The following is a 25,579-nucleotide window of genomic DNA, read 5'->3' as shown; positions in this document are numbered from 1 at the left end:
TAAAAAAAACTATGAACAAATTCCTATGCACACTGCACATATCTTATTTTGAAATAAAAAGTGAGAACAAATACAGCCTCAGTGTTAATAATAATCATAATAAAAATAATAAAGAGGGTTGGAAGAAACCCCTTCTCCAACCCCCTTCTGCCTTTGTGCACCAAAAGCACAAGCAAAGTACTCCTGATAGATGGCCACCCAGCCTCAACGTTGTTAATAATAATACAGTAATAATAATAATAATAATAATAATAATAATAATAATAATAATAATAACAACAACAACAACAACAACAACAATACATCACACAGTCCTAAATGCTTGGGAAGTGATTTTGTGATATGAAATCCAGCATATATATCTTGTTTACTATGTTACACTGTGTCAATAATAATAATAATAATAATAAGGATGATGATGACAATGATGATGATGAAGAGGGTTGGAAGACACCCCTCGGACCATTTAGTTCAACCCCCTTCTGCCTTTGTGCACCAAAAGCACTAGCAAAGCAATCCTTAATAATTAATTATTAATTCAATAATAATTAAAATACCATTATAAATGAGCAAAGCTTTGGAAGGCGCACACCAGGCGAGGGAGGAGCTGGGAAAGGCGTGCCTTTCTTTCCTTCTTTGCGCCGCATGCGCCTTCCTTGGCGGAGGAGGAGGGAGCCACTGCCACAGGGACCGGATAAATGGCTTCAATGGGCCGCATGTGGCCCCCGGGCCTTAGTTTGGAGACCCCTGGCCTAGAGAAACAGCTGTGAATCCGGGAGGCAAATTGCGTTGGATAATCCAGAATGTTGGATTAGTGAGACTCTACTGTATTTCTTTTGTACTCTGCTGCTGTTTCCAGCTGTCTTTATGTTTTATGTGTCTTCTTTCTTTCTGTATGCCTTTCTTTCTTTTTGGGAAGAAATGACTTTTAATGGGTCAAATACAATTGTTGTTTACAAATTATGAACATATAAAACAATTACTTATTTGGCCATGTTAGCTAAGGGATTTGGGGAACTACGGTGCAAAAATAAGGTTGCAAGGCCTGAACACCATTTGATCAGCCTTGTCCGGTATTGTTCTCTTGCAGTGGTTTCTCCATGATCTTAAGTTGCAACTTTTGCTAAAACCAGCATGTGAGAACCAAGTAGACATTACTTTAAAAATACTGCCTGTGTGCCTTGCTACTGTGATTTTCAGACTATGAAGCACAATCCATTACATCAAGGAAACATTAAAGTAGCAATCCTGTTCTCACTCATTTTTACTTGTGTTTCAGTGGGTATGTCATCTATTTGGAGGATAAGTCTGTCGACTTGTAATACCTATTTCCTTTGAAAGGTATTATTCACACTTTGTGATTCAGTCTCAGTTTTGACCATCTTCAAAATAATCCAGTTTTATAAATCATTTTCTGTTACTCAGCAGATATATATATATGTCAATTTTTGTTGGCCATCCAGTCATTTTAATTAAGCACATGTCTGTTAGAATCTTTGTGAGGCTTTTGCTAGGAAGCCAAGAATGTAATGTACCATCTTGGAGGATTTACACTGTTATGTACTTATATACAACATACATATAGTGTGACTCTTGTATTTATAGGACTGGTAATAATAATAATAAATAATAAAGCTTTATTTATATAGTGCCCCCTCTCTGCAAGGAGACTCCGTGCGGCTTACAACAAGGAAGAACAATACAATAGTAGTAATCATACAACAAATCCAGAAAATTAAATCAGTGCTAGTATCCACAGTTTCAGTCACCTGCACATAACAAAATGTCTTGGCTTGGTATTTTTTAGGTCTTCTGGCATGAGTCTATGGTATATTTCCGCTGGACATTGGCCATAGTTGTGTTGGAGGATTTTGCAGTAACTAAAGAGATGTCTTTAGGCATTTCCTGGATCTTCCAGAACGACTCTATGGAATATTTCTGTTAGGCATTGTTTGTTCAATAGTGTTTGCTGTTTTTTGAAAGTTTTGCTAATTGTGGTCTGTCAGGGTCTTACTGTGAATAGTTCACATTTATTAATGTATGTTGTAAATCTGTTAATGGAAAATTGTAAAAAATATATTACAATAGGAGATCAGAGTAAAGTCAAGTACATTTCAATCCTCTTGATTGTCAGTGAGAAATTTAGAAGTACACTTCAAAAAACGGAGTTTAAAAAGACTTCCCAGCAGCTTGATTGTGCATAATGAATTTATTATGAATATATCTGCATCGTTGATGAATGACATAAGCCATGAACAAAAAAGTGAAGTTGTATTGGCATAGTTACCAGAAGTGACATATGTACACACAATAAATTCTGTTTTCTTGATGGATTATCCTGGTGACGAAGGATAATGTCTAGATTATAGAAATAACAGTCAATTTTTTACTGCTTTCCCCCTGGGTTTGTATTATTCAGTCCTTTCAGAAAATCTGCTGGGTAAATGTTTGTGTATGTATGAGAGTTGAATGAAAAGTAATGCCTCCACCTTCATAACTCAGCAGATGGCAGAACTGGTATGCGGCAGGCACTGGCTTGTTCAGTAGACTCTCTACAATTCCATTTGGCGGGAACCCTTAGCATTGAACAGTTGTGTTGTTAAAGTGTGAAGTATGGAACCCTGCGCAGACATTTGGTCAATGCGACTTAAGCAACGTGCGGTCATTGAATTCCTGACAGCAGAAGGTGTCACCCCGAAGGAGAAAGCCGTCACCTTCATTCTCGTAACACGAGAGGAGTTCCTGGCAAAATTCAAAATCTGTGTGCTTTCATTTCAGGTGTCGGCATCCTAGGTACCCATCGTGTACATATCTTCCGATAGCCAAGTGAAGCAATAATGTGACCCACATGTTATTGTGAAATGCCAATTATGCTTATTATTATTTCTCTCTGTGTGATACGACGATTGTCCTGAATCAATCTATCAACCTTTTGCTTGTGAAACTCGGTGGTTGCTATCACAGGACGTCCAACTCTTTCTTTGTCAAGCAAGTCAGATATTCCCACCTTAACATCTTTAAACCTACTCCAGCCAACGTGCGGCTGCCAGGTTGTTAACTGGAGCAAACTACAGGGAGAGATCTACTCCCCTGTTTAAGGAGCTCCACTGGCTACCGATTATTTTCCGGTCCCAATTCAAGGTGCAGGTTCTTACCTATAAAACCCTAAACGGTTTGGGATCTGCCTACCTTTTTGACCGCATCTCCCGCTATGAACCCACTCGTCCTCTTTGTTCATCCGGTAGGGCACTTCTTTCACTCCCGCCACCATCCCAGGCTCGGTTGGCGGGGACGAGGGAGCGGGCCTTTTCTATTGTTGCTCCCCGGATCTGGAATTCCCTTCCGGAGGAGATCCGGCAAGCACCCACCCTGGCTTCCTTCAAAAAGCTGCTTAAAACCTGGCTCTTCCGCTGCGCCTTTGGATAACCGAGCCCATAGCTATAGTAGTTGCACAGGCCATCTCTTTGACTTGAAACATTGCACTATATTCCTCTGCCCAAAAGCATCTTAGAATATAACATTGTATTTTAGTTCTAGTGGTCCCTCCAGGCCATCCTCTCCTCCATCCCAGTGGTCTTTTTTCTTTTTTCTTTGCAGATTCATATGTTATTTGAGTGATTATATTCCTTTTGCTTATGTGATTGTTTTAGTCAATTGTTATGTTTTGTTTTTGTTTTTAATTCTTATAGCGTTTTATAGTGTTTTCAGTGTTTTATTGTACAATGTTTTATGCTGATTTTATATTGGAAACCGCCCTGAGTCCCTTTCGGGAGAGAGGGCGGTATACAAATAAACTTTTACTTACTACTTACTCGCCCAATGACACACAGTACTTACATCAACTCAATCACCATAAACAGCTAACATTCTCTGATGAATCTCCTTTGTGGTGAAACCTTCTGCTGTCAAGAATTCAATGACTGCACGTTGCTTAAGTCGCATTGACCAACCGCCTGCACAGGGTTCCATACTTCACACTTTAATAACACAAGTGTTCAATGCTAAGGCTTCCTGCCAAATGGAACTGTAGAGAAGAGTCTACTGAACAAACCAGTATCTGCCACATACCAGTTCTGCCATCTGTTGAGGAGTTACAAAGGTGGAGGCATTACTTTTCATTCAACCCTCATAGTAAAATACTGACACTGTTTTTGTGAAAGGTATGCATAGGTTACATTTGCATGTAAGGATAGGTTTTTTTTTTTAGTATAATGGAACGTTTTACTCAGGTAAACCTTACCCAGTTTGTAGATGAAACAAAATTAAGATGGGTGGGTAGCACATTGTAAAATAGGATCAGAATTCAAAAGGCTCTAAATAAAATAAAAATGGCAGAAATTAATAAAATGAAATCCAGCAGAAACAAATGCAAAATTCTACTTTTAGGCTATAAAAACAGAACTATAGATATATGTTGGGGGACATATTGCCCAGAAGTACCACATGCACAAAGGACCTTGAGATTATTGTTGGTCACAAGTTGAACATGAGCTGCAGCAAATACGGCAATGCTAGTTTGGCCTGCATTCTTAGAAGCATAGGTTCCAAATGGAAAGAATTAATAGCAATATGTTATGTGCAGGTCAGGCCTCATCTGGAGTACTGCATTCAGTTCTGAGTGTCTGTTTTATGAAGGACTGTTAGACAAGTAGAAGTAGAGAAGTGCAACAAGGATGGCAAGAGTCATGGGGAACCAAAATTTTTGAGGAAAAGTAGAAAAAGCTCATCATTTTCAGCTTGTGGAAGATTAGAGTGACAGAACTGTATTGAAATGGATTGGGTGGATTGATTTTGTCATTTGGGATTTATAGTTCGCCTACTATCAAAGAGCATTCTGAACTCCACCAACGATGGAATTGAACCAAACTTGGCACACAGAACTCCCATGACCAACAGAAACTACTGAAAGGGTTTGGTGGGCATTAACCTTGAATTTTGGAGTTGTAGTTCATCTACATTCAGAGAGCACTGTGGATTCAAGCAATGATGGATCTGGACCAAACATGGCATGGATACTTAATATGCCCAAATGTGAACACTGGTGGAATTTGGGGAAAATAGACATTGACATTCGGGAGTTGTAGTTGCAGGGATTTATAGTTCACATACAATCAAAGAGCCCCTTGAACCAAAGCAATGATAGAATTGGGCCAAACAGGCAGAGAGATCTTCAGCCTTCTCTGCCAAAGGGGTTCCTAAGACCATCAGAAATCTGTGTTTTCTGGTGGTCTTTGGCGACCCCACTGACATCCCCTTGCAATCTCCCTGGGGGTCCCAACCCCCAGGTTGAGAAATGCTGCCTTAAGGACTATCACAGAGAGAAGAAGGCTGGCCTTTGTACCTGAATCCAAAAACCAGGGATAGACTGGAATTCTGTTAGTGTACTGTCCACCCCGTTGCCTAACAAACTCCCTGGCCAAGTTCATGGAACTGGTCTTGCAGGAGTCACCCAAACCTTTGCTTCTGGATGATTTCAACACACCACTGGATTCCAGGAAGGCTTAGACTAGGGTTCTATGACTGGTATCACCAGTGATCCTGTTAAAATCCTGGTCAATAAGTGGAATCAAAATCTAACCAGTGCCTTTGACACAATTGCTCCCAAATGCCCACTCTGACCTGTTATTAACTAAGCTTCCTGGTATACAGAGACTCTCAATAAAATGAAACTAGAAGGACCACAAGTAGAGCGCAGATGGTGGAAAACTTGACTTTTTGGGGTGTGTGCCAGATATTAAAAATAGAAGACTCTCCTTGATGCTGCAAGAAGCTGCTCAGTAAACATGGCAGATCCCTTGAAACAAGGATTATTTATGTTGCATCTGTCCATTTTATACAATGTGATGGATGTGCTTTCTAACAACAGTGGTATTTCTGACAACACTGGCAACCCCATTCCTATTTTTCTGCCTCTAGCAGGAGTGGGAAGCCTTTCAAGATCCCCCAGGGCTAATGTCACTGCTTACCAGCCCTTAAGAATTGCTCATACCTGCTCAAAAACCAAAATGCGTTGCCATTTTAAACAAACATAGCAGTATCATAGTGGTGGTTGATTTCCTCTGAACTGTGGATTTGCTGTGTGACTTGATGTAACATGTACCTATTTTTGTTGTTTGCCACTTAGGAGTACATACCTTTTGATGTGTGGGTCAAGAAGGGCAAGACTAGTTTCACAGCAGATAAGGAGATACTCTCGTTTTTGAGCTCAATCGAAGGTTACAAGCAAGGGAATGCTTTGTTGAATGTCTCTTTGTGCAAACAGTTGCAGAATGCAGAAAACTAGATATGCCTGGAGAAATCAGGACTGGAGAATCTTCCCTGTGGTGTGTCAGGATTTTTTTATTTTAGTAAAAACTGGAAATGAAATTGACAAATCCCTTGCACCAAGCAGGTTATAGTTTGGTTTCTTTGGCCCTTTCTTTCTGAAGTTGTACTCACTCTGCTGGAAACTCTGCTGGAAAAGAGCAGAATCCTGAGATATCGTAAGATATTGTAAGATTCGTAAGCCTCCCTGAGCCCTAGGGGAGTGGCGGCATATAAGTCGAAATAATAAATAAATAAATAAAAATATGTATGAGCTAAATGCAGTCCTTTCCCAGGGCCCTTCCACACAGCCCTATATCCCAGAATATCAAGGCAGAAATTCCCACAATATCTGCTTTGAACTGGGGTACCCAAGTCCACACTCAGATAATGTGGGATTTTCTGCCTTGATGTTCTGAGATACAGGGTTGTATGGAAGGGCCCCCAGATGTTAGACTGCAAATTCTCTGAAACCTGTCCAGCATATTCAATGAAGAGATATAGTAGGATTTGCCATACAAAACATCTGCAATATTTTGCTCAACCCTCCCATAAGCCATGGTAACTTTTGAGTATGTACACAAGTCTTAGGGCCTTTCCAGACGGGCCCTATATTCCAGGATTTGATCCCAGGTTTTCTGCTTTAAACTGGGTTATATGAGTCCACACTGCCAGAAAATATGGGATAAACAGGAAAGCTGGGATCAGATTCTGGGATATAGGACCTGTCTGGAAGGACAATAAAGAGGGGGACGAACATATTAAAAGAAGCAGAGGAAGTCTGTAAAAAGGAAAGAAGTGCTGAGAAAATTGCTCCTCCCTTAAGTTAAAAGAAACAAAGCTTGTTAAAAACACACAGTTGTAATGGCTGTAAATGCAGTTATTTTCTTTTGGCATTAGTTTGCCTAGTTGTCTTGTAGTTGGACTCACTAGACTGTAACTTTGGGGTAGGGTAGGGTGTGTGTGTATGTATGTGTATTTAGCATGTTATATTTACTGGTCTTCAGAGAGAACATTATGAAATGCTTGCTCAGCTGGAATTCCTATGATTTTCTTTACTTGCAACTTTTGTTTGGCCAAAGCTGGTCAGCTGTATCTTTTGGGTTTTATATATACCAGAATGGATAATTAAGTAGTGAAAATATGGCTAGGATTTCCAGGACTTCTATGGAAACTTAGCTTTCCCCTTTCTTCCTTTCTGTAGAGTATGCAGATGCTCTCAGCACAAGAAAATCACGTGTTATGTGCCAGATGCAAGAAAGTACAAATTATGTGGCTTGGGGGTTTCTAGAAAGGGATGTTTGCATTTTGGGTTTCCATTCTGATATTTCCAGCTGGCTACCCACCAGTCCAAACTGCTGGAAATACAGAGACAAAGCAATTTCCATGGCTTTGATTTCTTCAGGAGTGGCAGGCTTAGAGGGGCTCCCTGTCTTACCTTATCAACATTGTTAGGTTTCAGACACAGCTTGAAACATCCAGTTTTCTGGGGGACAATGAACTGCGGGTGATGTTTGCTAAGGGGTAGGGTGGAGGGAGTCAAAAACATTTTCGATGCCGGCGTCTGCAAGCAAATCCCAGACTGGCACTGTGTCCTGGGAAAGGCAAACACACCCATCCACGTTGAAAACTGCCAGGAAATGTACTTTCATCATGGGCATGTAAACAAGGTTTGCATATATTGTTATGTATGTAGTGGAGGTGGGCAGACTTTGGTTTTGCAAGATTTTCTTTGTTTCTTCTTGGAACATTGAGAATAAAGGCTGGTGCAAAAATAATATGCTTAGAATTAAACGAATTTCAATAGGGAAAGATGTGAGGTACTTATTTATTTATTTACAGTATTTATATTTCTTCTCACCCCGAAGGGGACTCAGGGCAGATCACATTATATACATATTGGGCAAACATTCAATGCTCATATACACATAGAACCGAGACAAAGACAAAGACAGACGCAGAGGCAATTTAACCTTCTCCTGAAGGGATGTTTGATTCTGGCCACAGGGGGGAGTAGCTGCTTCATCATCCACTGTGACGGCACTTCCTCATTCCAACGTCGTAAATTAGTTAAATTTGTCTCCCCACTTTATAAGTGGTACCTTATTTCCTACTTGATAGATGCAGCTATCTTTCGGGTTGCTAGGTCAGCAACGAGCAGGGGCTATTTTTTATTTTTTAATTGACGGGTACTCACCCCGCCACGGGCTGGCCTTGAACTCATGACCTCATGGTCAGAGTGATTTATTGCAGTAGGTTGCTCACCAGCCTGCGCCACAGCCCGGTACCACAGGCAGGAATAAAAATGAAAAACATAGATGGCTTGAAAAGAGAGGAGATCACGTGAGAGGGATCTAGGAGTCTTAGTAGACCACAGACTGAACATGAGTCAACAATGTGATGTGGCTGCTAAAAAAGCCAATGTGATTCTAGGCTGCGGCACTGGGAATATAGTGTCTAGAAAGGAAATCATAGTCCCCTTCTATTCTGCTTGGGTTAGACCTCACTTGTGTCAAGTTCGGGGCACCACAATTCAAGAAGGATATTGATAAGCTAGAGAAGAGTGATCCAAGTTCAGAGAAAGGTAATCAATATGGGGAAAGGCCTACAAAGCCCTGTGAGGAATGACTCAAGGAGCTGGTTATGTTTAGCTTGGAGAAAAGAAGGTTGAGAGGGGACATGATAGCAATGTTTAAATATTTGAAAGGATGTCACATTGAGGAGCGGTCAGCTTGTTTTCTTCTTGTCTGGAGAATCAATGGAGCTATGGATTCAAATTGCAGGAAAAAAGGTTCCACTTGAACTTTAGGAAGAACTTCCTAACAGTATGAGCTGTTCGACAGTGAATATTCTGCCTTGGAGTGTGGTGGAATGTACTTCTTAAGCCGAGATTGGATGGCTATCTATTAGGATTGCTTTGATTGTGTGTTCCTGCATGGCATGGAGTTGGTCCTTGTGGTTTCTTCCAACTCTCGGATTCTATGAAAGAATTCTGAGCCCAAGAATCTTTGAGGGGAATGTCCCAAATGAACAGAATCTACAGGAATTCCACATCAAAATCCACCCTTGCTTCTCCCACACTTTCTCCTTGTTAGTAATACCTCAGAGGTTAAGATCATCTGGGGAGGCCCTGCTCTCAGTCCCACCTCCTTCACAGGCATGACTGATGGGGATGAGAGGCAGGTCCTTCTCAGTGGTGGCTCTTTGACTGTGGAACTCCCTCCCCAATGAAATTAGATCAGTGCCCTACCTTCTGGCCTTAAGGAGAAAGGTAAAAATTTGGCTATGGGGCCAGGCCTTCGGGCAATAAGCAATAAAAGGAATGATCAGAGAGTACGTGCAATAGAGATTGATATTACAGCAGCCCTGGACTTTGATTTTTGGATTATGTGATTTTAATGTTTAAATTAATATGTTTTTAACTCTTATGTTTTAATGTTAATGTTATTGCATTTTTATGATTCAATTGTTAGTTGCATTTTATTATTGTTGTGTAGGCATTGAATTCTGTCATAATATATTTGGAAACTGCTTTGAGTCCCCCATCTGGGGTGAGAAAAGCGGTATACAAGTGAAGTAAGCAAGTAAATAAATAAATAATAAATTATAGTGACTGGGGCACAAGACTGAAGGACTTGTTACAGCAATTATTAAAAAGAAAATTTTCTACAGAGCAGTCATTCTTGATCTATCTTCTGCCCACCTCCTCATGGTATTAATGTGTGCACACAGTTATCTGTTGTTGACGAGGAAGAGAAAAACGAGAGGTGTATTAGCATGGAAGCTTGAAAACAGGCTTAACACACTTGCCATTCAGCCCCAAGCCAAGAACAGCCCACCAGCCACGTTGGTGGATTGCCATCTGTTCTTGCTGTCCCAACAACAGCGGTAAAATATATTAAGATGTCATTGGAGGAGATAAGCTTGAAATGGTGGGCCACAGCTTGCACATGTTTCTGTCTTTATTCCTGAAATATGTTGAACATTAGAACAATTTTTCTGAAATGGGATAGAGTTTGGGAAAGTTGACTATCATGGCTGGAGGATTCTTGGAGTTGTAGCCCAGGAAAGGGCCTCTTTCAACTCTGATCAAGAGGAATCCACAAACTGGAAGTGATATTATGGGGTGTGGTGATAGGACTCTGCTCTGTCATGTTTCTATTGTGAGTTCAGCTTTGAGAAAAGAAGGAGATATATAATCTCTCTCTCCCATTAGTAGTTAATAGTTAAAACGAATAGTTAATATGTAGGAGAACTAGCAATATGTCTGGGCAAGGCAGAGGTGAAGCAGGCCTGTAGACTAGACTCTTCCCATGTTCTTTCATGGAGAGTTGTATAAGCCAGTTGTTGCTGGTGCTGCCGTGAGACATCTTTGGCTTTCCTGTGTTTCTGCCTCCTCTGTAATTTCCCTTTTCTGGACAGAGTTCACCGGTGCGTAGGCTGAATCGATTCCAGGCATCTATCAGGTCCTAGATTGAAAAGCTGTAGCCATCTTTGGCCCTGACCTAAACAAGTAAAGTTGACATCAAAGAACACTTCTTGAGTATGGAAAGTTGCAATAATTTGTGACAAGTTAGTCATCTCTAACATGAGTTAGGAGTCATGTGGCCCTCCAGATGTTGCTGAACTGCAAGTCTTGACATTCCCGTGGCTAGTCTGGCTGGGGATGATGGGAATTGCAGTTCAGCAATATCTACAGACCTTTGCTATCTCTTCTTTGCCACAATCTTTCTTGGGAAATAAATATCACTGTGCTGTCGGCAGTTGCATGGTTTTGTCTTCTGCGGCCCTTTCTGGCTGTGCTAATTGATGTATTGTTCTTTTCTAGAAATAGAGAAGGTCTCGCCATGTGTCGGGGTGCTTTCTTCGTGCCTGGAGGAAGACATAGACCCTGCTGGAGCGCAATTGTTGCTTGAGCCTCAGCTGTACACCATCTTCCCCTGTCCTGTATTGTTCTCGTTTGTGGCTTCAGCTGTGGGTAAGTGAGAGGCTAAAATCAGCAGATACTTACATTTCCCCCTCCTGCTCGCTAAATCAGAACCAGCTTTCTGGATTAGTCATAATTTATTTAAGAAAGAAAGGGGGGAGAGCGTAATTTTCCAGTTTAATCCAGCCCGACAAAAGCACAGATGCTATGGAGGAAAGAGCAATTGAGGCTGTTGTGGGCTGAAAATGCTTTGGAAGCAGAGCAGCTGATGCTGCTGGTTGGCAGGAAAGCTAGGTGTAGTAGGCATATAGAGAGGTGGGTATCAGGGCAGATAGGAAAGAATGAAGCTTCTCTCAGTTGGCATTTTAAGAGGTGGTTGCTGCCTGGTTTCTGACAGAGGAAGAGGAGGAGGTGTGAAGTTGGGTCTTACATAGAGGTTCCCCTTCTTCACTCTTTGGGCGAGAGGGAAGGGGAGGAGTGACTGGGAAACCTCCAGAGGCAAGACTGGGCAGAATAGGCCTGTGTACATCATTCCTTGATTTATAGAGATTTCAGTTTCATCCAGAACTGGCTGAATGCCAGTACTTTGAACCACCCACCATCTGTAGCTTCATCATACACCCAAGTCTAAAGGTGTATTTACATTGTTGAATTATGCAGCTTGATACCACTTTAACTGCTGTGGAATCATGGGAGTTGTAGTTTAACCAGCATTCTTTGGTAGAGACTACTAAAGACCTTATAAAACTACAACTTGCAAGATGCCATAGCATTGAGCCATGGTAATTAAAATGGTGTCAAACTGTATTTGTTCTACGGTGTAGATGCATCCTAAATCCAAGGCGCTTCCAGACAGCACAAAATTGCAGGTTTTAGTCAGGGACAAAAAATCCCAGGACCTGAGAAGAGGTCCACATACAGATCTGTCTTTTCCAGGATTTCTGCCTCCATTGTCCATACTTGCTGCTTTGTCCTGGGATTTTGCAGCCCCCAAGATAGCTGCTGTGGGACGTCCGCTGGAAATTCCAGCAGTTTAGAATAAAAACTTAAGATGCGAATATGCGAATCATTGTATAAGTTCCATTCCTGGGTAATAGAGGTTGCACCGCCATCTGTGCAGACAGGTTTTGTGGTATATTTGTGGTATGGAACAACAGGGCGATGTTCCTGGGGTATACATGTCTGTTCCTCACTGCTTCTGTCATAAAAACATGGGGAAAGTTGATTACGTGGCAAAAGCTTTGTGTCTCACAAATCTCATTGAATGTGTGGTGGATGAAGTTTCTCTTGCTAGTATAAAATTTTTGCCCTCTAGTCAACTGTTGTCAAGTTTTTAGGATTCAACCAATCAGAAACCGACATGTATAACCCAGGAACAAACCAGCATTTAAAAAATCCCATATTTTCTGATTGTAGGGACATACAAATATTCAAATATCCGCATTTTCCGGCCAGAACTGGGATATTCTCACACCTAAAAATCTTGCATTTTTTGCTGTCTGTAGCGATTGCTCCTACACTTTGAGGGAGCGGTGTTTGACCACCCTCCATTTTGATGTGGGAGCTCCTGTGATAAAGGTACTGTCTAAACCAGTGGTTCACAATCTTTGTTTTGACCAGGGCCCACTTTGACCAAGGCCCACTTGAACAGGAACCACTTTGACCGGGGACCACTTTGACCGGGGACCACTCTTCAATATTAGTAACAAAAGGGTTACGAATCAGTCTTTGGTCAACTTTAGATTTAGTTTGGTTATTTGGGGTGCTGATTCAGAAAACTGCATTGGATAGACCGCATCAGCTCTTGTTTCTGGTACAGAATATATGCCATCCAGTAGTCATCATCTGCTCGCCCACAGAAACCCATATTTAATAATCTAGAGCTGATGTGGTCTATCCAATGCAATTTTCTAAATCAGCACCCCAAATAACCAAACCAAACCTAAAGTTGACCATCTCGGTCAGCTTTGTGGAAAGGAGCAGAAATAAAATTAAAAAATTAAAATAAATACCTTAAATAAAGAGGAAGGAGGTTCATGGAATGGATTTTCCTTCTTGCGGCCCACTGCTGGGCTGCGGCTCACAGGTTGGGAAACACTGGTCTGGACGGATGAAACACTCCCATGGCTTTTCTTGAAAAGCAAATAGAATTATGTCATACCAGCATTTAAACAGCTTGATTTCCAAAATAACTCTGAGCTTGGAAACATTACTAACTATATTAGCTTGGGGTTTCCGGAATGTCTTCCCCAGAAGTAACTTTTCAAAGTTTGGATTGATATCCAAAGAACAAGGGTGGTCTTTGCTGAGATCTGGGTTTATGCTTGTGGAGTGTGGTGGTGGTTTTCTGATACTTTTAATATGTTTGTAGATGTTAATATTAAAGCCTGTTCAGGAAGGGAAGTATTTTATTATTTACAGCCCTCTCCTAATATTCTCAGTGGCTTTGCATGGATAGCCGTTAAATGTGTCAAGAAATGGATCTTGGGATTGCTTCTGCTGGAGAGGCTGTCTGGCAGTTTAATGGTTCTAAAACACCCCTGCCTACCCACCCCACTCAATTTTCTCCTGCAAATCCTCTTTTCCAAGCTTAAGAAAAAAAAACCCACACTGTACAGATCTGTAAGGAAAGACATTTTAAATTCATCTGGCTATACTTATTAATGCATTTAGGTGTTTATTTTTTTTAAAAGAATTCTTTGCCAATAAATGCTTATAGCCGTTCTGGAATCTAAGCCCATGTGTATCCTGAAGGGTAAAGCTGGATTAATCTTCTGTTCACCCCTGAAAATCTGTGAACTGTAGGGGATGAGGGGCTTAGTATCACTAACTGACTGTTCAGTACACTTGCCAGACTAAAAGCCCACAGATTCTTTGTGGGAAATCCAAATGAATAATGCTACCAGGGAACCAATAAATATATTTGTGTGTGTGCGAAGGTGTTAACTATTCAGTTTTTCTGTTACTTCTTTTTACAAGTCAGTGGTGGCACAGACCCGGAGGGCCTCTTCCTGTACTATTTGTTATACCTCCATAGTATTTTATGGATATCTATAAAACCATAATATGTGCATGTAGAATTCAGGCATAATTACTGTTTTCCTCCTCCTATATCCTGCAGGTGAGCACATGCCCAAGAGTTAGGTTTGCTTGAGGGTTTCTCACCTGGCTATATACAAATAGTAGTGAACACACATTTCTGATACCCAAAGTAACACTGAATCGAAATGAAAAAGAAAATTCAGTGCATTTATACTTCTCTAGGAAAATAACCATTTCACACCTATTAAAATTGGAAGTGGGACAAAATGTATCGTACCATGAAAATTTACAAAGTGTAGGTACTTTTAGTGTATTTAAACATACACACATTTAAAAACTATGGACGACTCAAATGTGCACATTGATAAAATGCCCAAAATTATTTAGTTTATGAGTAAATGCATAAAATGTATTGTTGTGTGACCAAGTGGTTTCTGAATCATGGCATCCAAGACTAAGCTATCATGGGGTTTCCTTGGAAATATTTCTTCAAGAGCATTGCCTTTTCATACTATGAGGATGACAGAATGTAGGTGACTTATACGGTATATATATTTTAACAATTTAACAAAAAAGAGATAAAAAATAGCCCTCGTCCCCTACTTGTATCCATCCTTTTCCCACTGTTTTCCTCCCCCCCTCTCCCATTTACCCCCTTCCTCTGGGAACAGTCATATAGGCAGTAAGCAGCCAGACCTTGAAGCTGCAAGGCTATTAATTGCTAATAAAGGTGGTCAATTGCAACATTCATACTTGCCTCAAATAGATAAGAGTTCTTTCTCGCATCCTGGACTTTCAACAGATATATAAACCCCACTTGCATAGTTTCCAGCAGACCTCACAACCTCTGAGGATGCCTGCCATAGATGCTGGCGAAACGTCAGGAGATAATGCTTCTGGAACATGGCCATACAGCCCAGAAAACTCACAGCAACCCAGTGATTCCAGCCATGAAAGCCTTCGACAATAAATAGCCATACATTTCCTTTATCGTTCATTCTGTTTGTTGGATCATAAGGATAGTCTGGTCCAATTTCTTATATATTCTGTTGCCCTTTGCCTTGGCTGTTTATTTATTTCCAGCATTTATATGCCGCCCTTCTCACCCGAAGGGACTCAGGGCAATCCCCATTCCCCTTCCCATTTCCCCCTGGGGTATCCATTGGTATATTTATTGAGGACGAGAGAATGTGATTTGTCTAATGTCACACAGTGGGTTTCCTTGGCCAAGTAAGGATTTGAATCCTGGTTGAACTCAAGCAGCAATTTCATGCTGGCTGTCATGAAAATACCTCCATTAGGAAAACTGCATACAAAAAAGGGTGTTTCAAGAAAACATGTGCAAAAATGCTGCGTGTACTAAGATGCACACAAAAGTCCAAACTGAAAGAAAAAAATAGGTTTCAAAACATGATATGAACTAGGTCAGGACAAAAATGCTGCTGGAATTCGGAGGAATGTAATAAAAAGGACACATTTTCCCATCCCTTATTTTGAGTTAGCCTACACCAGAAGAAGTCATCAAGCAATTACACAGTCAAACTGTATGAAAAAAAATTCATTGAAGAACATGGCCAGTGGCATTTTCAGATGATAACAAATTGCAGTCGAAATGGGGTTTTGTACCTCTATCCTCAGGGAGATGTGCAAGTCTGTCCCTAGAGACAGTGGAGGAATCTATTTGGGTGGGAAGAGGTTGTGGAAAGCACAGCCTGGCAGGCAGCGTTAAGTGTCAATTTGGCAACATCTCCCCTCTCTAGAGTGGAGCAAATGCAGTTCCTGGGCTCAGGGTGATGGTCCAGTGGGTCTCATTTAGCGGATGTGCCGTAAACTCAGTCAGCCAACAACCAATTTGAGAAGGGTTGGAAAGGTCAGGTTTACAAGGTCAACAAAGTTTGCATCAAGTGAGTCAACATTACACTACAAGATCCCCGATAAGCTTTTAACAAGATGACATAAGAAAAACCAAATTGCTTAAAGGGAATAATGCCTACACTCTGGCCTCTCTTAAGAATGCTGAACTTTGAATGTATTAACAGACTTCATCAAGGGCACAATGGCCAAAAGTCAAGGGAGGATAAAAGCAGATTTAAAAAAGGAAAAAAAAACATAGAATTGGATAGTTTGCATAAGAAGAACAGTAATGGATCAATCAGATTCAGAATCCCAGCACTCTGTATCTAATAAAAATTGCATATATATGTATTATTAATATCTATATGATTAGTACTAGAGGAGGAGGATGCATATAAAGTATTTGCACTTAGGAAAGTGGCATATGAAGATGAATACACATGATGATGATGATGATGTTATTTTTATATCCCGCCACCATCTCCCTGAAGGTATTCGGGGAGGCTTACATGGGAACAAAGCCCAGCATAAACAAAGATTACAAGCTAAAGCACAATTAAAAACACAATAACACATAAACAATCTAATTTAAATAATTAAAAACAGCAGAGTAAAAACATCATAAAAATACATCAACCAACATCAACAACCAGTAAACCAGGACATCATGGGCATGATCAGATTCAAGAGGACAGGGCAAGGAATTGTGCAAAATGCAGACTATAGGGTGGGGGCAAAGTGCTGAGACAACCTAATCAATAAATTAGGGCTAAACAGAACCTGATCAGGGACTAAAACCATCATTCAAAGGCACACTGGAACATCCAGGTTTTCAAGTCCTTGCAGAAGGTGAACAGAGTGGAGCTGATCTAATCTCCCTGCAAGTTTCTAAAATAGTAAAAAGTTTGTGGAAATGGCAAGATAAGGATATCAATATTATTTTATCTAATTCTCTTGTGTAAGAATAATATATTTGTTTTAAAAATCTCTATTGATCAAATTTTGGGAGGCTTTCCTCATTTTTTGCACTTAAGGATTGTTTGTGTAAATTTTATGTGTGAGAATTTTTTTGTGTTAAAATGTTTCTTTACTAGAGATATGCGTGAAAAAATTTCCTTCGTTTCCTTTGTGTTATTGTTTCGTATCAACTGTTCGCCTACACAAAAGGATAGATGACATTTTCGTACGAAACAGCAGGCGACACGATATTGAAAGCAGCACAGTCATTGTGCTGGCTTTCATATTCAGCCACATAGCCTCCATGCCTGCAATTCACTTCCTCATACGTCAGAGAAGGAGGCGGGGAGAAGGTGATCCTTGGCCAATCAGAGGCCAAGGAATCACTGGACTGGGCTTGGAGGGCAGGGAATGTATATAAGGGGAGGACTGCACTCAAAAGAGCCATTGCTGCCACTCCTGGACGCTGGGGCTGGTTGGGTTGTGCTGCTGCTGTGTTGTAGCTATGTCGCTTGGGCTTCCCTTGGCTTGGCTTAGCTTGCCTTTTTTGTGCCTTGCCTCTGGTGAGAGCACTCTGGGACTACTGGGAGATTTGGGGGTTTGGGGGGATTTGGACTAGCTGCTGCTTGCCTCATTTAAAAAAAATTCCTTTCCTTGTTGTGTTTCCTGTTCCTTCTCCGTTTATCTCACTGGCTCAGTTTCCTGCCTGCAGCCTCTTCCTTGGTCCTCCATTTCCTTTGGTGTTTTATTTTACATTTTTGAAAGCAAATACATTTTTGCGGTTTGTAATCCCCAACTCTTGAGTGCACTGTGCTCTGCTTCGCCTTGCTGGGGCTGTTACGAGTCAGACGCCAGCCAATATAAACAACTCAGTTTATTGCAAAAACAACACAAAAGAGCCTAAGAAACAACCAAAAGGAGGCTCAAAACACTTTCTCTTCAGTGTGAGGTAACAATGTCCAAAAAGAACTCAAAAGACCCAAATCCTGGGAAATAATCCAGATTAAAACAAACTTAGTTGAAAAGGCTGGAAACTCGCTCCACCTGCTGGTTGGAGCTAAACAAACACATAAAAGCTGCCAGCAGTAACCCACAGTGACCAACAGCCACACAATGCCCCAAAACGTTGCTAAAACAAAACCACGTTGTAAAGGAGAAGTCACAGCTGCCACGTCCGGTCCGCGTTGTTAGGGAGAAGTCACAGGCATCGAGTTCCAGTCCAAGTCGTCAGGGTGAAGTCACAGTCACCGAATTCCAGTCCAGGTCGTTAGGAAGAAGTCACAGTCACAGAATTTCAGTCCAAGGTAAACACAAAGAGCCAAAGCGACGGAGGCAAGCCGACAGCTAATGCATAAAACTATTTTGACTTGACATAAAACCAACACAAGACAATCCAGCGCAAATCCACACAATGCTAGCCCCCATTGCCACTAAAAACCCGGGTTAACACTTACGTCCCAAAGCAGTCTTCCAAACATGTCTTCTGAAACAGAGATCCTGAAAAGCGCCCAACAAAACACCTTGCCGATTGCAAAGTTATATTAGCAACAAACTTACTTTTATCTACAAGCCCTCCTCTGAACTTGAGCCAGCCAACGCCCCATCCACAGCTGGTTGCTGCAAATCCTCATCAGAGCTGGAGTCACCCAACGCCCCACCTCCAGCTACAGCCCTTCTACGATCTCTCCAGCCAGACCACCTTCTATCCAAACCCATAACTCCCCAGGATCCATCTGTATCTTCTCTGTGCCATCCCTCAAATGGACCACTGCTTGTGGGCTCCTCAAGAATCTCTCGGATCTCCTGAACCTTAGTCCAATCCATCACCTCACTCCCAGAGTCTGACATTCCATCCTTCTGATTCCCAGTCCCACAATCCCCTTCAAAAACCTCAACGGTATCATCATCAGAGGGCTCTATAAGTATTTCCCGGATTCTCTTCCTTTATTGCTCCTCATCAGAGTCTTGCTCACAAGCAGTTTTCCTGCCTCTTCTAATACAACTAGTAGGATCTCTACTTGAAGACTCCATCACAACAGGGGCACAGTGATTTCTGCCTAGCTAGCTGCAGAAAGCTCACTCTTCCCTTATTTTAAAAATTCTATAATTAATAATAATCAAAAAATAAACAATATCAGGAAAGGGGCTGGGATTTTTCAAGTGGGTTTGGCTGGGGAGCATGTGGGTGTGTTTGGGGGGTTCTTTATACTTAGCTATATACCCCCTTTCCCCTCCCTCCTTCCCTCCTATTGGTTATAATAATGTCTTCTGTCTTCTTTCCTTGCAGTTTCCCCTTTTATGTGAAGTTGTGTACATGCACACAACTTGGCCCTTCTTGTTCTTTGGAACATCTGGTGGGACAGTTGTGACTTATGGAAGATGCTGGAAACTCTCGTGAAGCAACATGGATCCTAATACCATCCTGAAGATGAAGGAAGGAGCCATGGGAATGGCTTGGCTGTGGATGACATGTCTTATCGGTGTAGCATCTTCTCTAGAAGGTACATAACTATGTTGATTCACCACAGGGCAGAAATGCTAAGCCATGTATGTGTTTTCTATAGCTTTGTAATAAGCAGATCTAAGACCTATTTGGCTAGAGAGAAAAAAATGCTAACGTGGTTATTTCTAATGATCACTAGCTGGTCTGTGAGGCTTTGCAGAGCTAAGAGAAAATCTGTGCTCAACTGCTTTAGATCAGTGGTTCTCAACCTGTGAGTCCCCAGGTGTTTTGGCCTACAACTCCCAGAAATCCCAGCCAGTTTACCAGTTGTTAGGATTTCAGGGAGTTGAAGGTCAAAACATCTGCGGACGCACAAGTTGAGAATCACTGCTTTAGATGATTAGAAGATTTTTTAAAAAACATCATGGTGGTTAGTTGCTGCTTGATGCACCACTTCACAAATGCTTGGTTGGAAGCTGTAGAGAAGCACTTTTGAGTTTTAAATATTGCCAAGTAAAGAGACTGAGGTTTTCCAGAAGGAAAGCACTTTCAATTGAACCAAGTTTTTTTTTTAATTTTCTTTTTAACATAACCACAAAGGCTGCCAATGGACATACACATTTCATAAACAGATGTTCCAAAAATGTTCAGTGTCATCAGCTCTTTTCTCCTGAAGAGCTGACAGTGCAGAGCTGGGCAACTGAAAAAGAGGACAACGCCATTTTTGCCCTCCATCCTCCCTTGGCATGACCAGAGTTGATATCAGTTCTGTACTTCGTTCTGATTTTTGCATTTTTGTGAGGATGCACAAAAGAACCCAGATATTTGTGATGCTTTTAGGGCATTTTTCAGCAAATTGGCTTCACAAGAATTAAAAAATGAAGGTTTGGGGGCTTTGAGGGCCCCTTGGATAGCATCAAGGGTCACAGAAATATGACTTGGGGCAGCTTATGGTTGTCAGCTGTTACTTCACATAGCTTCACAATGAGTATCATGAAAATATTTCTACTCAAAGATACATGCTTTAGTTGAGACTGTCACCTCTTTTAGCACAATAAGTAGTGTGAAATGACAAAAGGAACAATCTTTACTATCTTGTTAATGATGAAGGTTTCTAATCCTTGTGGAGAGCCACAAGGCAGGGGATTCTTCAGAGTGATAATAGAGTTCAAAAAGAACATGGTTACAAAAAAATCAGAGGGAAATTTATTTTTAAACCAACAATGCAGGTTTTAAGGCAACCTTACAATTTTATTGACCACTGGGGATTTTGATATATATGTTATTAAGCTGTTTTTTCTCCTGGTGACTTGCACACCTCTTATCTTCTCAACTGCAGCAGTTTTCTTTAAGTTGTGATCTGATGTAAGAACAATTACTGAGCTTGCTTAACCATTAGGCAAAGGAAGCTACAAAACTGAATTCAGATCAGATGAGAGAGATATTTTGGTTTTATATGTTTGCAGGGTATAGATATAGATAATTGGACTGAGCAACTTCTGCTCTTAAAAGAGTAACAGTTTGTTAAAATCACAACTAGCAGTGTCGTGAAATAATAGGAAAATGTAGGTCTGATTCTAAGTTAGATTCTAAGATTCTAAGTTTCTCTGTTTCTTACACACACACAAATCCTTGGGATTGTGTTTTAAAATGTGGAGGAAAACGTGAAGCTGTTTGTGCAGATACTGTGATTGAGTAAGTTACAACAGAAGAAAATGTGATGCCATTCTATCATCTCTAAAGTGACCCTGGTAATATTGCTGAATTCATATTTGACTCTAATGTATAGCATTGGTGTGAAAAATAAATGAGTAATAAATATTATCAGTTTTTCTGAAAAAAATCATTAGTGGAATAGGTGGACATGCGTATACCCTGTGTGTTTTCAGGTTGAAGCTAAAGATGAACACCAAGGTTGAACAGGATTTGGCATTCTGAAATTTGGAGAGGCGGAGGCTACTGTGACAGGGTCTTTCCTTTTTGGCCTTGCACAAGACTGATAATGATTAATTTTTCTCATTTCCCCCACATATTCTATATTCATAACTTTCATGCCCAGTCTGAAGGAAAATGCACTGCCTACTGCACCTCTTTGCCAGAAACTCATATTCAGTGGCATGCTGGGAACACAGAGAGGCAGAGTAAAAGTTAAAGGTTTCCTTTGACGTTAAATCTATTCGTGTTTGACTCTGGGGGTTTGTGCTCATCTCCATTTCTAAGCCGAAGAGCTGGCGTTGTCTGTAGACATCTCCAAGGACATGGCATGACTGCATTGAGTGCCCTTACCTTCCCACTAGAGCGGTATCTATTGATCTACTTACATTTGCATATTTTTGAACTGCTAGGTTGACCAAAGCTGGGGCTAACAGCGGGAGCTCACCCCACTCCCTGGATTTGAACCACCAAACTTTTGGTCAGCAAGTTCAGCAGCTCAGATGTTTAACCCACTGCACCACCAGGTAGCTAGGAATAAATGTGAGCACAGTTACTACTGCTTCTATATTGGTGATGAGAACTTATTTATAGAAAAATGCCTAGAATGTGAGAAGGTCCACCACCACAGGAGCCAATGTTTTGGCACCCCAGTTATGGGACTCCAGAGAAAGACAGGCTGGCTCCATTCCTCTTCACCTTCTGGTAACTAGCCAATACTATATTGTGTTGTTGAAGCCTTCATGGCCGGAATTACTGGGTTGCTGTGAGTTTTCCGGGATGTATGGCCGTATTCCAGAAGTGCTCTCTTCTGATGTTTCACGCACATCAATGGCAGGCATCCTCAGAGATCCTCACAACCTCTGAGGATGTCTGCCATAGATGTGGGTGAAACATCAGGAGAGAATACTTCTGGAACATGGCCATACAGCCTGGAAAACTCACAGCAAGACTATATTGTTTGGTATGACAACTGAGGCTACTTCTATGATATATTTTATTATGTGTTTTTAAAAACACTATAATAATCATGAAAACAAGAGACTTGCTGAAGGATGTTATATTTCCATTGCATTTAAGAAATGATTGCTTAGAAAATAAGATGTTTTTGAAGCAGTAGGATTTGGGAAGTGCATCTCTGTTTCATTTGGGGGAAGTGTAGTTACCTTCATTGAAATTGGGGAGGAAAAAGAGGAGGGAAGTACAAATGAGGGGCAGAAACGTGGCAGCCAGTGAAGAAAAAACAGGGGGAAAGAGTTGGAAATAGAAGGGCAGAGGTGTCATAAGCGGTCCTGTTGCTGGGCCAAGGGAAATCCCTGCGGCCGCATGTGCTCACTGACCTGAACCGTTTGTGATGAATGCTCATCTTACTCTCACACATGAAAGCCTCTGGAAAAGACAGGTCAGAAAGCAGGAGCAGTGTGTGTGTTTCTGTGTATACGAGAAAGGAAGAGACAAGAGAGAGAACGTCAAGGGAGGCAGGGAAGGGCTCTGTAATGGGTGAAAAATAAGAACAGTGGATGAAGAAAGGAGAAAGTGATGAGGATAGGGTAACTGAATGGGAGAAAAATGGAGGACAGAGGTACTCTGGTATCGCCTAGCTTCACTTTAATTTGTTCTCTTATCTTTAATTGATCATCTGAGGACAGATCTTCACCGGCTACTTAATCTGCAGCTTGTTTAGAGTGGTAATGTTTGGATTGGCCCTGGAGACGGCCACATACTCTATCCACAACTTGTGAAAACTGGATGGAGTCTATATGATCCAGTCAGGCTAGGGCTGGTTCAGCCCTGGTCTCCTTACCTTCTCTGTCATCCCTCCTTCTCCTTGGTCATGTGGGTATCTTTGCTGATATCAGCCTGGCACAATCATGATGGCTAGGAGTTCTCCTGGACTTCAGCTGGCCCTCTACAGTGGCAACATGGACCTAATTTATTTATTTATTACAATATTTATATCCCGCCCTTCTCACCCAACAGGGGACTCAGGGCGGCTTACAATAAAACAGACATATAAAAACAGTACAATACACTATAAATCAGTTAAAAAATTAACTTACATAAACATTCATAAAATGCATTTATAAAATATAGATAGGCGTGTACAAGTTTAAAAGACTGGGTCTGTCAATTGAGTTCCAGCATACATAATAGTAATTAATGCTGCTGATTCTTATTCGAAAGCCTGGCCCCACAACCAAGTTTTTACCTTCCTACGGAAGGATAGGAGGGAGGGAGCCTGCCTGATTTCAATGGGGAGGGCGTTCCATAGGCGGGGAGCCACTACTGAAAAGGCCCTGTCTCTCGTCCCCGCCAGCCGCACCTGTGAGGCTGACGGGACCGCGAGCAGGGCCTCATCCGATGATCTTAAGCTTCGAGGTGGGTCATAGCGGGAGACACGTTCGGACAGATAATCTGTCCCCCCTTCCCTGCATTGATGACTCAAGGAGAAGAAAGGCGGTGGCAGTGGCCCATGTGGAAATTGACCAGTTGCAATGGATCTAATCATCCCATCCAAATTGTGCCCAAACGTGGAGCTGCTGTAGAATTTTGGCCAAACTCAGTAGCATCCCCCAGCATGGGGCTAAATTGGATTAACTAGGGATCTTATCATACTGGCCGCCAGAATCTCCACGGATTGTGGCAAATCTGGCGGTGCACATCAGGGGAAGTGGGGAACCCATCGCCCCACACCGCCTGGCTTACTCATAACCCCATCCCATGGGTGGAAGTGTCGGCTGCCTAGCTTCCCCTCATTCATGCTGGTGCAACATGGGAAGCATCCCATGTCGGCGCAGCAGTTTTATACACTGGTTCCACTATAGTCTACCTACGGAGCCCCATCAGAAGTAGTTTTACACCGTGGGATGGGAGCTAGCGGGCTCCATGGCTAAACTGTAGCTGAAGTGGTGTATGCCACTGAAAAAAAGCCCCATCTAATGAGGTTGTTGGCTTATCCCATGAGAAGGAAGCAGAGAGCTCCTTAGCACGCAAGGCTGAAGACTCGAGGAACATCCAATTAGCTGCTTACACCTGAGAACTCTTCTGGAGCTCAAATCTGTGTCAAAGTAGTACAGATTGCAAGGGAACAAAACAGTTGATGATACAAGGACTGTAGATAAAGGCCAAATATAAACTTTAACACCAAACATCAAAAGATAATTTGCAATCTAATCGTTGGTGAGCTTTACTAAAGTAATCACAGCAACTCCATCAAGCACTAAGGGACATCTACCAGTTAGCCCACCCAGCCCTGTGCCTAAAAACTCTTGGTTGACCAGGGACTCTGTGGGTTTTTTAAATTATACAAGAGTCATGGTAATTACAAGGCAGACTTACAAAAACAGTGATAAGCCCCTGCGTTAATGTCATCTCACTCTCTGTGGAAAAGAAAGAAAACAAACAGATAAAAGTTTACTTCTCCCCAGTGGTCAAAATACAGGAGCAGGATCAAGAACAGAACTCACCCTCAGCTTCTCCTCTGGACTGGACATTAGATCGTTGTCGGATTTATCCCGTGATAAGGACTAATGTCCCTGAACATCATGTAGACAACCAGGACTTCTCGGTCAGTGTGGATAGTTGAATCCATGAATGGAGAATCCATGGATTGGCAGGACTGACTGTAATTGGTTTCTTTATTTCTCCAGGCTGAGAGTAGATAAATGAAATGTTTCACTGAGCCTGTAAAATGGTGAGCTATCTTATCTCAAAGCAGGGCTTTCTGTGCTCATGTCCAAGATAGATGTTGTTTTAAGCTAAGGATGTAAATAGTCAATTATTTCGACCTCTCATTGAGTGGAAAATAATTTCTGCAGTTTTTTGCCTGTTGCTGTATTTGCATATCTTGAAGTGGTTCTGAAAATTTTTCCACATAGAAATGCATATTTTTTGTAATGTTTGCAGATAACCGTATATTTCTTTGTATGAAAAAAGGTTCTTTTTTTGTGAAAAATGCAACCTTGAACCAAATAAACAACAACACCACAAATGAGGGTTTCTAGGAAGGGTTTCCTTTTGCTCATAAAATCTGGGTTTTGTGAAAAAATAGTTTTGTGCAATAACCACGTTTTTCACAAAGAGAAAGCAGCTTGTTTAAAGAGTGTGGAAGTTGTTTTTTT

General features: G+C 41.4%; 1 protein-coding gene across 3 annotated transcripts in view; it reads left to right on the top strand.

The window, feature by feature from the left end:
* Window positions 1–25,579, top strand: part of LOC100566394 (ephrin type-B receptor 5) — a 202,174-nt gene that overhangs the window by 54,669 nt on the left and 121,926 nt on the right. For all 3 annotated transcript variants that reach the window (XM_062971697.1, XM_062971698.1, XM_003227578.4), the window contains exons 2-3: window positions 11,132–11,281; window positions 19,371–19,584. In XM_062971697.1, coding sequence (XP_062827767.1) covers window positions 19,488–19,584 — 97 coding nt within the window. In that variant the 5' untranslated portion in view covers window positions 11,132–11,281; window positions 19,371–19,487. The remainder of the gene's footprint in view (window positions 1–11,131; window positions 11,282–19,370; window positions 19,585–25,579) is intronic.

This window comes from Anolis carolinensis, chromosome 2 (genome assembly GCF_035594765.1).
Source record: "Anolis carolinensis isolate JA03-04 chromosome 2, rAnoCar3.1.pri, whole genome shotgun sequence".
In the NCBI taxonomy this organism is placed as follows: Eukaryota; Metazoa; Chordata; class Lepidosauria; order Squamata; family Dactyloidae; genus Anolis; species Anolis carolinensis.
This window is presented reverse-complemented; position numbering and strand designations above follow the sequence as displayed.